Genomic DNA, 15610 nt, shown 5'->3' with positions numbered 1-15610 from the left:
TAAATAAATAATATATATATATATATATATATATATATATACACACATGCACAAAAACATATACCTATATATATATTTTTAAATTTCAGAACAACTCCGTAGTGAACAAATGATTGTTCCAGATCTTGCTCCAGGTGTGAAATGTGTGGTAGGTATTGTTTTTCTTACATATGACCAAACATGACTAAAGTTTGAATATGAAATACCTTTACATTGGTGATACAAGGGAATTTGGGTTACACATAGACTACCAAGTTTCTTTTGTTTGATACTAGTTATTTTATAACTGAAGCATAGTTACATATTAAAATAATAAATATGCAACACACAGTGTTAATATTGATACAAAATTAAAAATATTTCAAAAATATAGACTACACGTTTTTATGTTTATCATGTCATCTCCAGGTGTGAACTTTCAAGACATAAATGTCATATTTATTTCTTCTTAGCTAGATCATGTGACCTGTGTGTAAATTTACATTTCTGCATAAATTTGAAAATTCTTAAAAATAATAAAGTTTAAAAAAGATCATGAAATATTAAATAGAGATGAACGTCTAAAGAATATCTGTGTAAGAATGTCGCCTTCTCTTAGATTTATGCAGAAATGTAAACTTACACATGGGCCACATGATCTAGGTAAGAAGAAATAAATATAACACTTATGTCTTGAAAGTTCACTCCCGAAGATGATGTGTTAAATGTTGAAACATGTAAGTTCACATTTTACAAATGTTATTAATTGTGTATTGATTTTAATATGTGGTGTTTATTGTTTTAACATTATACATAAGTACCAAGAAAATAATAGCATACTGGCATATCCCTGTTAGCTTTACGTAGTTGTAGATACTGGAGATTCTATAACTTTAACATTTAAATTTGCCATTTATAAATTAATCATCTGAATTAATTTTGTTCCTTTAACATATATGTATGCATCATAAAGTATTCGCGATATGCTATTGCATATTTTCATCATATAAAAAAGGCATTTCTGTATTCTGTACGTTCTTAAGTAACATTTTCAATATGTTATCAGAGCTCGAGCTAACAGACGTAATTATGGTCTTAGTTAAACCCCAACTTGGGTGTAAAATGTGGTACTTTTGATGATATATAATATGTTTAAGGTACTTGTAGTACCATATAACTGATTTTCCTGAAGGAGTCCTAAAATGCAATATTGTTTTTTTACATGTGAACACTAACAGAAAATCTTTGTAGGTGTGAATAAAAGAAAAATGCAAAGAATGGCAGCTGAGTTATTAGAATATAATGGAATTTTTTCTATATATGTCACACATGAAAAAGGAAAGTTATATTAAAAAGCAGTTGAACTATAAGCATATGTGCATGCATAATAGCAAGCTATAAAGCAGTGTCAGTTAGATTTTGAGCAGTTACTTCAAATTTTTCAAGACAGTTAAAGTTATTGATACTTCATTCACTAGTTGGTTTGCGGCTATGATGTACCATTCTTTCAGGCTGATTAAAATGTCTATCCATACTAGTAACAATTCGTTGGAAGTAAAAATGTTGTATTTTCTCTTGGGAATCATACAGCTTTGAGAGAAGTATGACGTATGACAGAAATTTTAAGGAACATGCAAATTATTGATGATAGACAGGTGTGAATATTTATAAATATCAGTTATATTTCTCACAAATTGGGTCTGTGAAAACTGTTGTACTTTTTGTGTAGCATAAACATTCAGTAACTTTTAGACCTTTCATAACCATTTTTTTTTATCAATACAAACTTTTATTTAAACATCCCAAATTAATGTTTACAGATTTGTTTTTCATTAGTTGAGCTGTATAAATAAATACAGTGATACAATAGTTGCACACCATCATGATATTTTTAAGCTCTACTTTAAATATAATCATGTTATGATTATTAACTGTATCTTTCCAAATTGTTACAATATTTGTTTTTTATTAACCTTGCAAAAACATGTGATGGTGATCCTGTTGTGTGAGGATCCTCCAAAGCTCTCCTGATTCTTTGTTATTATACTTTTTCTTTTGAGTAGACATAGCACATCTAAACAACTTGTAGCATTCACAGTCATAACACTTAGTGAAAATACTACAAAAAATGAGCCACAACCTAAATGAAAGAATGTATGAATAGTTCACATTTCAAACAGTTGAGCTTCAAAAAATCATATAGTAGCTCGTGACACTTGCATCACCCTGTAAAAAGAATGTCTAACACCTAGACAATCTGACCACCATTGTGATTAGGTTGTTTAAAAAAAAAGTGTCAGATGTCACAGATGTCAAACATTCTTTAAAATGGCACATATTGAGACTGATGAAACTGTTTGAAACATTTTTGACAATGTGCTTGAAACCAAGTAACCCTTTTTGTGATTTAATAAGTGTTTTTCCTATAAACTTGGTATTACCATACTTAGTTTTTTTATTGACCTTTATTTTTCACTCACTAATGTAGGTGAACTTAGATGAAGACCAGAACTATGCTGGACATATTCAGGAAATGTCTCCAGACCAAGGACCAGTAACAGTATTCATTGAAAAGTTAGGAGAAAAGTTAGTATTTAGTATGTATAAATATATAAACATTTGACGTATAGGTTTGTGTGCTAATTAAAACATATATAATTGTGTATTGCATATTATGTATTTTCAGAAATAGAATGCATTACTAATGCTATAACCAAAACCATGACCTAATTTAAATTTGATATTTTTATCCAAATAAGTTCAAACTACTGAATCTATAGTTGTAAAATTTGTCAGTAATAAAGTATTGAAATGTTTACTTTGAAATATTGATGTATGACATTTTCTGAATGTTACATGTAGGCGTGTTGTTCCTTATGAAAATCTTCAGCCTCTTCCTGTTCCTGTTTTTAAAGGTGAGTAAGTTTAGTAAAATATAAACCATTTGTGAGATTTTCAAAAGAAATTATCTAAATTTACCTGCCTCTTCAGGTGGACATGAAAATGTAAAAAATGGACTTCTTATCACCATGGAAGTTAATTGAGTTAACTCAAAAATGTAATCTCATTGATTGAGAAAAGCAGAAATTACTTAATTTTACCTAATGAAAGGAATTACAAATGTGTGTGAAGAAACATTGTTCAAATTCTAATCTTGTATAGGCAGTCTCTTGTAAATTGTGCTCTTCATGGACCTGTTGATACCTACCAAATCTTTGAAAGAACATATTGTATTATTAAAACTCTTACTTCACATACAAACATTGTTTTTTAGCTTTGGTATTTTGTATTTGAAGGCACAAAATTAATAAAATGTGAAAGCAGTCCTATGTACTTAAAGTAATTAAAACAGATAAGTGACCAGCCTAGACTGTTCTTGTAAGAAATTAGGTATGTAAATTTCTGAACAAGTCTGATGGCCAAGTGGGGTGTCTCAGTAACTGCAAGGTTAAACCTATTCCATAGCATGTGATACCCACCAAACACCTTTAGTACAAAAGACTCTGAGCCAAATGGTGTGATTAAAAAAATGGCAAATAGATTGTCTTATCTAGTAAGAGACACCAGGTCTCGCAACACTTTCAAAATCTGAATATTTGGGCAAGTATTATAATTCAACAGGGTGGTGGTAGTGGCATTCTTAATTATCTATAAACAAATGAGGAAATTCACACACAAAACCTTAACACATAAACACTGCTTTCCAAGATGGGTTCTGAGGTATAACAGATCCGTTCCCATATACTTTGCAATGTATAGCACTGTCTACACCCAACCATCCCTTACACATATGGTGGCATTGTCCAAATTTCCCTACTCCTAATTTCACTCTTGTACATGCATGTACGCATGTTACTTTTATAATTATATAGATTCATTGTGCTGTTGTGTGCAACAAGGACTTTTACCTAGTTCCCTGTTTTCTTTTCATCTTGCTTACACACCAAGATTTATTTATTTCAAAAATTAATATGCAAAATCTATAAGATATATGATTGTATAATTTTCTGAAAATTACTATTTCCATGATTGTATATAATATTTTTTGCTCATTAAATTTTATTCAGTATATTCCTATTTGGTCTCTAATTTTCTTTTGGATTTGATACCTTTTAGATGTTTACCTTGTTCCTTGATGAAAGTCTCTTTTAAAGGAAAACATAAACTAGAAATTTTTACATAACTCGTACTAACTTGCATTTTTGAACTTGCAGCATTTGGATGGCAAGGTACTTCAAAGTCCTTCAGACTTTTTGGTGCTGCTTTTCAAGGAACTTTTGAAGTTGTTGGTAGGTAGATAATTTTGTTAACAAATATAACATGAACAAAAAATGGCCAGTAACTTTAATATTTAATATAGAGCTAATCTTCCTTTAAACTTTTAGACCACTAGATTTAGAAATATGTGATACAAATATATTGCTAACAGCTGTGGAAAAAGTCGTTTATTAGTACCATAAGATTCAGACTGGATAGGTTAAAACTACAAATGTTCAAGTAAAAAAATGTTGTTTATATTGTTTATTCAAGAAGTTATAAATTTTGTCTTTCATCGTTTTTGATGGCCAAAAATTAGAAACGTTTTGAATCTAACGATATTGCCATTTTATTAGTTTGAGAAGATTAGTTTTAAAGTTGACAACCATAGTTTGCCATTTTTTGAGCAAGTTTGTAGAATTGTTCAGTTTTATCTTGTAAAAAGTTGTTATTTATGCATATCTTTTAATTTCTAAATACAATTCACATATTTTATGGTGTACACACTTAACTAGTTAACAAAAAGATTTGCAGATTTAAACTTTCCTGCAAACAATCATTCTTTTACTTACATTAAATTATTTTTACTTGATATTTTTTCTTTTAATTTTCCTTTTTTTTTGTAAATATAATTTTTTATAACATTAATTTTATGATTGTTGTAAAATAGTTAGGTTTGTTAAATAGCTTCAATCTATTCTAATCATCATATATGTTATCTTAGATTCTCAGTAAGAATCTTTATACCTGAAATTCTTCTATTGTATAATAATTCTATTCTTCAAATAGACTGTCTCAAAAATATAAAACCAGTGTCGTATATAACATGGCTAACAATGTCTTTATCAGTTTTGAAAGATATGTACCTGTCTGAATATATTTGATTGTTCGTTATAACAAACCTTCCTCCTTTAGTCAAGGTGTAACCTATGGGTTATATAACACACTAAGAATTAGATTGGAAAGTCTGAGGTTTGAACCATGATGATCTCCTGAACATGTTTCACACTTTCAGCTGCAGTATTGCAACTATTATACGGTGAAGAGTATAGTTGCTTAAATGGCAGGTGCTGTTAACTGGTTGCTTTTCCTTCAGTCTTCAGTTTCAAATTACAGATTTCTATACCTGAACCTTAGGATTTCTGACTTAGTTGCTTATCTTGTGTTACGTGAGGTGCTGTTCAGGTTGAAAATGTTTACTTTCTTGTCTGCATTTATTTCGGGAAATTTTAAATCTAAAATATTTTCTTTAGAGCACATATGCTGCTACAGTATATTTTTTTTAGAGTTTAATAGTTCTTTATTTTGAAAAGTTTATTTCTGAACTGTTATTAGTAACTTTACAATTTGAAACTGGGATCTAACAGTGTCACTGATAGGTATATCTAAAAACCTGTCTAAAAGTAATAATTAATGATGTAGAGAATAAAGCACACACTTAAATAATGAAAGTAGAGGTTTACTTGTTTTTTAACCTTATTTGACGATAAATCTTAAAATTAACTTTTGAAAGTTTGTTATAGTAGTTAGTTTGTAAAAATTTGTACTAACAATATAATTGCAGTTTCATTCTCAGTTGATACAAACTTTAAAAAATTATTCTCCTCATTAGAAGCTCTTATAAATGTTCATTCCATCAATCATTGAAATTCAATGCATTTGGAAACTTCATTCTCAAGTGCTTCTTCTCTGAACATTTTCCTCAGCATCTTTAAAAGTTTATAAGTAATTTATAAAATATAGTTTACTATAACTTGTTTGGTTTGGGAAAGTTGATCACTCGATTAAAAGGCTGCATTTTACTTCTTTTCTTCCTATGTTTCTTATCAAGATTAAAAAATGTCATTGCTTCTGTGTATTTGACTTTCAATTACATTTAATTGATTTTTTTTATCTCTTATGTTTTATTGTTATTATGTAAAGTCTAGTTCTGTTTAATAAGCAGGTAGATCATTAGCTTTCATTTTACATAGAAAAAGGAAAAAGAAAGTTTTCGAAGAAAGGGAAAATGAAGGTGAGAAAAAGTTTTACTATTCAGCATTGAAAATATAGGAAGAGCATTATAGTAGTTTATGTATATATGTTGTTAATAATCGGAGAGAAAGGTCTTCAGTGAAGTGGATTAAAAAGGCTGTATACTGATAGGTAATATTAGAAATTTATTTCTAACAGTTTCATATTATTTGTGTAGTTTTTAAATTGCACACATACCAAAACAAAATACGTATTTGTAAGTTAACAAACGAAAACACTTTTTTTTTTACCATGCAGTAATGCACTACGTGTGTTTAAAGTTTTTATTGTTAATCCAGTTAGTTACAGCATTTATTTCAGTGTAATATATATGTGAAACTAGTTATGTACCTACATCTGTATTATGTGAATCACACTTTCAAAATAAATATATTTTAACTTCCATTGAGCACATGTTATTCACTTCCTTTTGTTTGCTCTTAACAGTAGAATCTCACTGAATATTTTTGAGTTATCTTGACAAATTTAAACTTGTTAATATGAAAATGTAATACAAGTGGTTTATTAGTTTCATTACTTTTTTTTGAAGGTGGTGATAATACCAATGAAAGTTTAACTTAAATTTAGCTGATATAATAAAAAAAAATTGGATTTTATCTTATAGAGCTGAAGTGAAATCTAAACAAATTGACCATGTTAACTGATTCTTAAACCTAATTTTTCAAAAATAAAATATTTGCTCAAAGTTCTGTCATTAAGCCAGTTTTTCACCTTTTTTTTTTTTAATTGTTGGTGGTACTGGTGTGATGCACAGAGTAAATTTGTTTGTTCTAATATTTAACATGGCCCAAGGTTAAAAGTGTGTACAGCACATATTCTGATAGTATATATGATTTAGCAAAATGATGTAAAATGAGATGTCTTAAACTCAATTATTGATTACTCATTTGGATGAAAATCAAGTTTGAAATGTAAAATTAGTAGTTGGGTTTTGATTGTCAAAAAATAAATCACTTAAAGTTCACCCTGTTAAACGAAGTTGGATGTCACAAATCTATCTATACACTTTAAACTACACTTGAATTTGTTCTTTTCTATGTAACAGTTGAAATTTGTTTTAATTGTTACAGCTACAAACAAAGTAAATTTTTTTCACTAGGTTAAATGGTATTATTTTAAACAACTAAATTATTTTTAATTTTCATAAAATGCAAAATTTCGTTTTATTTTACCAGTCAATGTTATTATAATAATGTATATCAATATTTTATGCTTTTTAAATACTACAATGCAAAATTGCTCTATTATTAAAAATTTATAATTTTTTAATAACTGAAATGTTGCTTACTAGAATATTTTAGTCTTAATTTAATTGAATATCAGAATTTATGCTTTTAGAAATATAATCAGTTATGTTCCCTTATCAGACAATTCTTACAAAAGAAATTATAAATATGCTGTCTTAACAATTTTTTACTTGTCATCAGTTATACAGAAAAAAAACAAAGCTAAAACTAACCTTAATCTTGAAACTATATTCACCCAAATATTCATCACTCTAGAAAACAGGTTCACATTAGCAATGTTCATTTAAAACTGTTATTTTAATGCTGTACTTATGTTAAAATGGTCATAATACCAAGATTACAAGTTCACAGAAATTACTTTGACTTTTTAAGAACTTTAATGATTCTATCATTTGGTGAGAAATACATTTCCACTCCATAAAAATTAGTTAGTGTTAAACAATTTGAAGTTTTTCTACTTTATATTTGTAATTACAAAACACAAAGCTGGTATTATAACTTTGCAAACACCCAATAATTTTTGTAAACTGAAACAACATGTTCTGTAATATCCTCTCAAAAGTGTTTGTCAATACATGTGTCAAATGATAAAATGCAGAATCCACTTACATGTATTACTTTAGTTAGTTGCAGTTGAAACTGATTAATTGGATGGTGTTGATGAAATAATATTTTGCTTGTGGTGTGTAAGGTTTCAGAATCATGTCATGATTATTTTTTAATATTTTATGAAAGTATATAGTTTGGCAGCAAAATTACAATCTCTATATATAATATTTAGTGCAAAATTTATCTGAATTATATGTTTGAATGTTGGTGACTTCTTATCTATAGAAACAATTTGACATAACTGTAATTTCACTTATGAAAGGTGATTGAAATATACCATTTGCAATAAAACATAACTTTCATAAAACTAAGGTAAATTACTATTGTGATAACACAAAACTATATAATCAGCATAATAATACTTGCTTAAAAGTGTATTGTTATCATAAATTCCTTGAACACTTATTTTACTACCACTGTTGTAATGAAAATTATATATAGGACATTGCAAATTTCATGTAGAAATAAGATATGATAATATACAGTGTAAATGATAGGTTAAGTAAGACCATACAGTATTACTTGTATTTTAGAGACTTGATATATATTTTCATAAGAAAAAGAAGTAGGTTATATAGTATTGTAAAAAGAAAGATAATCACTGTGATAAAAGATGTAATGAAATTGTAAATAACAACGGTGTATGTAATAATATCATGGTATATATATATCACTCATGGTGTTTGTTAAAAAATGTTTATCATAGTTATCTATGTAACCATAAAACTACTGTATATATATCATCTTATTGTGTACCCAACATAAAACTGATTGTGTTGTATTCAGTAATAAAACTACAACATGGATCACTCGTGGAGCATGCAGTAAGAAAACCATAGTATATATATCATTTTAGTTTGATGGCCTCCATTTCCTTAAACACTCTGGCTGAGGATCCTTATCTACTTACTTAATAGAAATTTTCAATTATAATAACTCTGAGGTACCCGTTATTTGTTCACTGAAAGAAAAATATCTCAAGTATACATAATGCTGTGTAGTCATACTTATTATAGTAAATAAAATTCTCACTGGAAATACCTCGTCCATTGTTAAATAAGTTTTAAAGGGAATATTTCTACATGTACTGAGGCCACACTGCTGAGACTGTCATGTAGACCACAGTTTGCGGAACTCTGGTATACACATTCATTATAGTGCTTGCAGCATATAAAGGATGGTATAATCTTTCACCATGGCATATGCAACATTAGAGACATGGTAGACATCACTCCTACGTGTATATTCAGTGATAGAAATATGGTATACATTACTCACTGAAGTTTGTGCAATGTTAAGAATATGCTACATTCCACTCATGGTTTTTGCAGTATTAAAAATGGTAAACATCTTCAAGGTGCTAGTGATAAAACCATGATATATTTCAATCATCATGGTGTATGCAACATTATAACTATGGTATAAAGATATATAAATTGTATATATGATATGAGTATCCCATAGCATAAATAAAGTGATAGTATGCATGTAAAACACAACAATTTTTAATGTACATGCAGCTATTATTTGTTTACTGAGCCAGATGCAAAGTATATATATTTCATTTTTCATAAGGTAGTATAATGCACTATACATTTTTATGGTATTTATTAATATTTTCATAATGGTGGGCTTGCATAATTTAATGGTTTATGGATGGAAGTGTCTTTGCTAGAACATAAACCATTATGTAGAGACTGCACTTGATATTTTTTTTTTATATACTGTTGTTTTGAATAATTCATATTTTACCAGTTAGGCTTGATGTTTGAAGTAAGTTTACTTGCACAGACAGTTTACAAATCCTGTTACTTCTTTTATTCAGGAATTCCCCTTGCTATTTCCGTTTATGCAAGGTGGAACTTTACCATTTAGCATGGGATTCAGTCAACAGCAGCTTCATCGCCCTCCAACAGTAGTGGCAGCACCAGCACTAAATACAATTGAGCCCCTTCCTAGTGCAATATCAAATGTCAGGTAGTTATGTATATTCCTGCTCTTACTCCATTTTTTGATTAAAACTAGCAGAAGCTATTAATGAAAAGATAACAAAAAAAAATCTTTAATTTTTGAAAACAGTTTTTAGTAGGCAATGAATTGTGGTTAATAAGAGGAAATGTGTATAATGAGATTAATGAGGTCAAATTTGTTCTGTTTTAGCCAAAGCTACTTCATGGACTATCTGTTTACCATAGTGAATTTTACCATGTATTTTAGTTATAAATGCATAAATTTACCACTGACCCACTTGGGGACAATATGATCAAAATGTATCCAGTCAATATGATTACGTGTTCGTGATGTTGTAATCCTTTTTCTGTTATCAGATTGTCACTAATACTATACATTATTTATGGTACCCATCTATAGAATACTGATATGATTGGCAATGAAATTATTTATTTAATGTCTATACCTAAACATGTATTCTTTGATCCTACTCTAGTTCATGCACAACTGAGAAGGTAACTTAGAATGTGCAATATTTTTAATGGTACATGTAAGCACAAAAATACACGGATTAATATTTTATGACTTGAGAAAGAGAGAAAATAGTTATCACAATTTTTAAACATTGGTTCATAAAATAGAAAAAAAATATACCAGTGTGTCTTGTGTGTAATTTGGAAAAGATGAGGTATGAGAAAAATGCTCTTTTAGCAGTTAAAAGAGTGCATTTTTGGGTTGATAATTAAGAGTTGCTGTATTCAAAATGAGAAGAAAAAGTTTATTTGGACATAATTGGTTTTTCAGATGTTATACGTGGTCAAGTGTGTGTCATCATATTTCTTGGATGGACTTAGAATCAACCATACACAAGTTGTGATAAAAATTGGATGTTTTTTTTTCACTGTCAGAACATGTTCTGTCTTTAAAGACAAAATATAATACATGCTCAGTAATAACATATTATTTAGAATATATATTAGTTTTCAGAACTTCTGAGAAGGTTATTAAAGAGTAACTTGAACAAAAGAATAAAAATATGAGATGAATGCAAACAAATTCCATCAGTTATTTATATAAAAATTGAATTTGTTTGATTTATCACAGGTAATTATTTTGCTTGATTGAACTGTCAACACTTATGTGGCATGTGATAGGTCTCAGTTTCAACTCTGTGGGTAAGAAATATATTGTGAAAAAATAAATTACAACATTAAAATAATACTTGCACATACTGAAGTGTGTTTTTATGTTAAGTGCTGTAATTTGTAATGATAGCCATGTATGGCAGAAATTGTTATAGTTCAGTGAACTGTAGGAATTCCAGGGAAATCAGTACCACTATGTTAACTCACAAGTACCAACAAAGTTAAATAGATAATCTTTTGATTACCATCATGGTTATATCATGTACCCACATTTCTTAAAGTTTCATGATGTATGTCCTTTGATTAATTTGTAAAATAATTATAGGATTTCTTATGATAGCTAAAATTCAGTAATCAAACACAAGTTCTTTGGATAATTTAAATGGTTGGACACAAAATTTTCATATACTAGTTTTCATGTCTGATATCTTAGTAATTGGATTAAGTAAGTATTTAGTGAAAATTTGACTAAGATTTAAGTAAGTTTAATACTGCTAGAGAGCATACAGTTCAAAATGTCTTGCCAGAATATCAAATGCTCACATATTTCAAATAAAAATGAACTAAAATTACATAGTTTTTGTGACAGTTTGATTATATATATAGCTGTGAAAACAGACTTTATCTCAACCACTATGTAAATGATATATGACAACCATGGCTACACATATTCACTCAACTCAAGGAATTCCAGTACATAACAGAGAGAATGAAAAGAGACAACAGATTCAATATAAAACATTTGTTGAATATCAGGTAAAAATATTATGTATAGAAAATGGCATTAACATGTTCATTACTGCATGACATTCTAGCATACTGTTACTGGATGGGTATCTGGCTAGTGTCTTGAGATAGGACTAAAGTAAAGCTCACTTGTTAGATTGTTGTTGTTGATAGGTTTGTGATATATACCAATAGAATATTTGATTTGACTCTAGACATGATGTGGTTTTCTGAAACTTCCCCATCACATGTATGTAGAAGGTTCTTAGCAGAGAATTTAGTAATGGCTGTTTCACAAGTATCGTAGGAGGTGTAACACTTGTCACCCAGTGACTATAGTAGCTTAACTTGGTATTTCCTCAGTTGAAACTGTGGCTAGAGTTGTACTGTTTGAATGAGTCAACTATTCTCCTACAGACCAGAATGTATATTTCTCAAAACCCACAATTATGTGCTTTAATTATATGAGCTGGAGATGGCAGTTAGTTCTGTTGCTATATTTATATTTGCCATGTCCAGTAAATGTTTCTTTGTATTTTGCCTCAGAGATCTGGAAGAAAATTTACTTAAATTTGTTGAACAAAATATAAATGTGCTGTGCATATATTATTGCATGATTTTTAGTTGTAGCTCAACTAACAATACATGCAAGTATTCTAGATGCTAATACCTAATTGTTAGGATAATAGTTAATAATTCAAAGTTGTAATTTTTCTTTTTTCTCTCTCTCTAAAATCTGTAATGTTATTATAGTATTTAGAACAATGTTTTACTTCCTGTTCCTATATTTTTCCTGTTGCACATTAATTCAAAATCGTAAATTACTTATATTTTCTTAACACAACTATTAATTACATAAAACCTTTTCAAACTTAATATCCAGTCACTCAGTCTATTAACTCTTTGATTATATTAGTACTTGTTTTTATTTATTGTCCATTTTATAGGATAAGAATTACTTTTTTACTGATAGGATAGTAATTGCTTTTTAGTATAAGGTTGATAAGATAAATATCAACTTGATATCTGAGTTACCTTTCAATGATCCAGTAAAAACTTTTACCAAATAATCAGCAGCTCATTTAGTTATACATGTATTATCATTAAAACTTCCTATAATATAAGCTATGAGATCCATATTAATACCTCGGCATAGTAAGTTTGAGAACTTGTATGGACTGCAACTGAGGCGTTGCCCAGCATGTCCGGGTGGTTAGGGTGTTTGACTCACAATCTGTGGGTCACAGGTTCTGAGCTTCGTCACATCAAACATGCTCACCCTTTCAGCCATGGGGGCATTATATAGTGATGGTCAATCCCACTATTCATTGATAAAAGAGTAGCTCAAGAGTTGCTGGTGGGTGGTAATGACTAGCTGCCTTCTTTCTAGTCTTACACTGCTAAATTAGGGATGGCCAGTGCAGATATCCCTTGTGTAACTTTGTGTGAAATTCGTAACAAACCAAACACATGCAACTGAGGCCTTTTTCAGGACCTCAGTATAGAAGCCAAAACATCATTCCCTTTTCATTCATCATGCAATTGTAAGCTAATAAGGTTTTCAAACCTGCTGTGTATACTTTGTATAAAGTTCCACACTGAAACATTACCTTAGCATATTTCAGTTCTATCTAACACTAACAGATGCAATAATTTTTATAATATAAAACATCATTGCCACTTTTTAGTTTCACGGTATCAAAAGTTTTATTATTTTTGATAATACTTTCATTATTAAGGCACTTTATACTAATACTTATTTAATATTCTTTTCTCTGTCAAGTAATATTTTATGAAGTTTAAAAGTACAGTTTCTACATTTCCTTGAAAGCTGCTATCAATTAATTTTACTGTAGTGCATACAGTGATAAAATATCTATGAACTGGTTTATACTTATGTTTTTTACTGCTGATCCAATCAGTTTTTGAGAATCCACACAAAAAATTACAACCTCTGGCTTTTTTTTCAAAGAAACTATTATAATCTTTCAGTTTTAAGGATCATTTTTAATATCATATTAATAAATTTATCTTAAACACTTCCTTGTTCATTTCTGTACTTCCAGCATATCCTATATGGTCTGTATGGAATCCAAACCTTATTGTTAACATCATTTTCTGCTTTATCATATTTTTTCAAGCTGTGATCCAATTTTATTCATAAAATGTCTCTACTGTTTTGTAAATGATAATTTACTTTTGTTTTAGTCTGACATCCTTTATTAAATCCTTTTTAATGATTTTCATAAAACCGTACTCTTATTGTTTACAGTGTAACAAGTCCTTTATTCTACACTGAGAATAATTTCTGTTTTTCTCTTTATTTTTTGTAGCTTTAACAACCTTGTTTTTATTTATATTGCATATTGCTTCTTATATGTCTGCCCCCCAGTGGCACAGCGGTATGTCTGCGGGCTAGAATCCGGGGTTTGATACCCATGGTGGGCAGAGCACAGATAGCCCATTGTGTAGCTTTGTGCTTAATTACAAACAAACTTATGTCTTGAATCTACTGGCATGTATCCGTTTTTCTTCTAATTTATTGTTGCTACATATTTGACTAGTGCTTTTAATTGTTGCCTAGACATTACATTAACTTCCTTACGTTTAACTTCTCAGGAACTCTGCTGTACATTTCTATTAGCTCTAGTATATTTGTAGCTTTTCTGTTTAAGAATGTAAAGTTTTGGAGTTATTTGAAATTCTGAATGCTGCATTTCATACATTTCCTTTGTATGAAATTGTTTGTTTTTATAAGAATACTAAATTCTGCTTTTGTATCTAATAGTTTGTTTTTAAATAGAATGTTCTGTTTACAGTGGAAAACTTCATCAAGGAAATTCTCAGGTTCCGGTTGTTTCATCAGTGAATAATACCAATCAACAGGCCACTAATCAGTCTGGGGGTACAAACATCCCTGCCTCTCAGGTTTGTCCAAATTGATGAGGCTAATGAGAAAATATCCCACTAAATTTTAGATTAAATTATATTAGTTAATACTTGTATATCACTATAAGCCATATATTCAGTATAGTAATTTTTGTTCTGAAGCGGGACCTGTATTAGCAGTCATTAATCTTATAATAATAATAATAATAATAATAATAAAAAAATTAAAAAAGATTAAAAGAATCAAAAAAGTTGCACAATAGTCAACAAAAACATTTGCTTATGTAAGTGACTAGCTTACTTTACTCTTCATGAAAGTTACCTAGAAATATTGTAACTTTTTTATTGTATATACTAATGGTTATTTACTTATTAAAAAAAAGAATTTGGTACCTGAGATGTTTAAACACAATAAATGAATGTAATAACTGTTATGTGCATGCAAATGTATGTATAATTTTTATATATATCCTTGATTAATGTTAATACTGAAATCAGGTATATTTTTTTTTATTAAAGAACAAGGTTATCATTACTTAATGGACTGTAATTAGTTAACTTAGTTATTATTAGTTAACTAAATTATTATTCTAATGTTGAAACTAATCTACTTTACTAACTCCAGTTAAATAATGCTATGTTTTGGCTGCTAATGCTCTACCACTATCTGAATTATAGTTGGACTAGGTATTTGCTCATTAATAGAAACTTCGAGTGTGTCTTTCAGTGATAATCATGTTCAGCTAATTTTACTGCTTGATTTGTGTGAGGATT

At 29.0% G+C, this 15610-nt stretch overlaps 1 protein-coding gene across 1 annotated transcript in view; it reads left to right on the top strand.

Moving 5' to 3' along the window:
- LOC106458471 overlaps positions 1–15610 on the top strand; it is a 56992-nt gene that overhangs the window by 29591 nt on the left and 11791 nt on the right. The window contains exons 8-14 of the mRNA XM_022385010.1: positions 90–148; positions 2468–2565; positions 2842–2894; positions 4194–4268; positions 6210–6250; positions 9952–10103; positions 14767–14875. Of these exons, the coding sequence (XP_022240718.1) occupies positions 90–148; positions 2468–2565; positions 2842–2894; positions 4194–4268; positions 6210–6250; positions 9952–10103; positions 14767–14875 (587 nt within the window). The remainder of the gene's footprint in view (positions 1–89; positions 149–2467; positions 2566–2841; positions 2895–4193; positions 4269–6209; positions 6251–9951; positions 10104–14766; positions 14876–15610) is intronic.

This window comes from Limulus polyphemus, unplaced genomic scaffold (assembly GCF_000517525.1).
Source record: "Limulus polyphemus unplaced genomic scaffold, Limulus_polyphemus-2.1.2 Scaffold23, whole genome shotgun sequence".
Lineage (NCBI taxonomy): Eukaryota > Metazoa > Arthropoda > Merostomata > Xiphosura > Limulidae > Limulus > Limulus polyphemus.
This window is presented reverse-complemented; position numbering and strand designations above follow the sequence as displayed.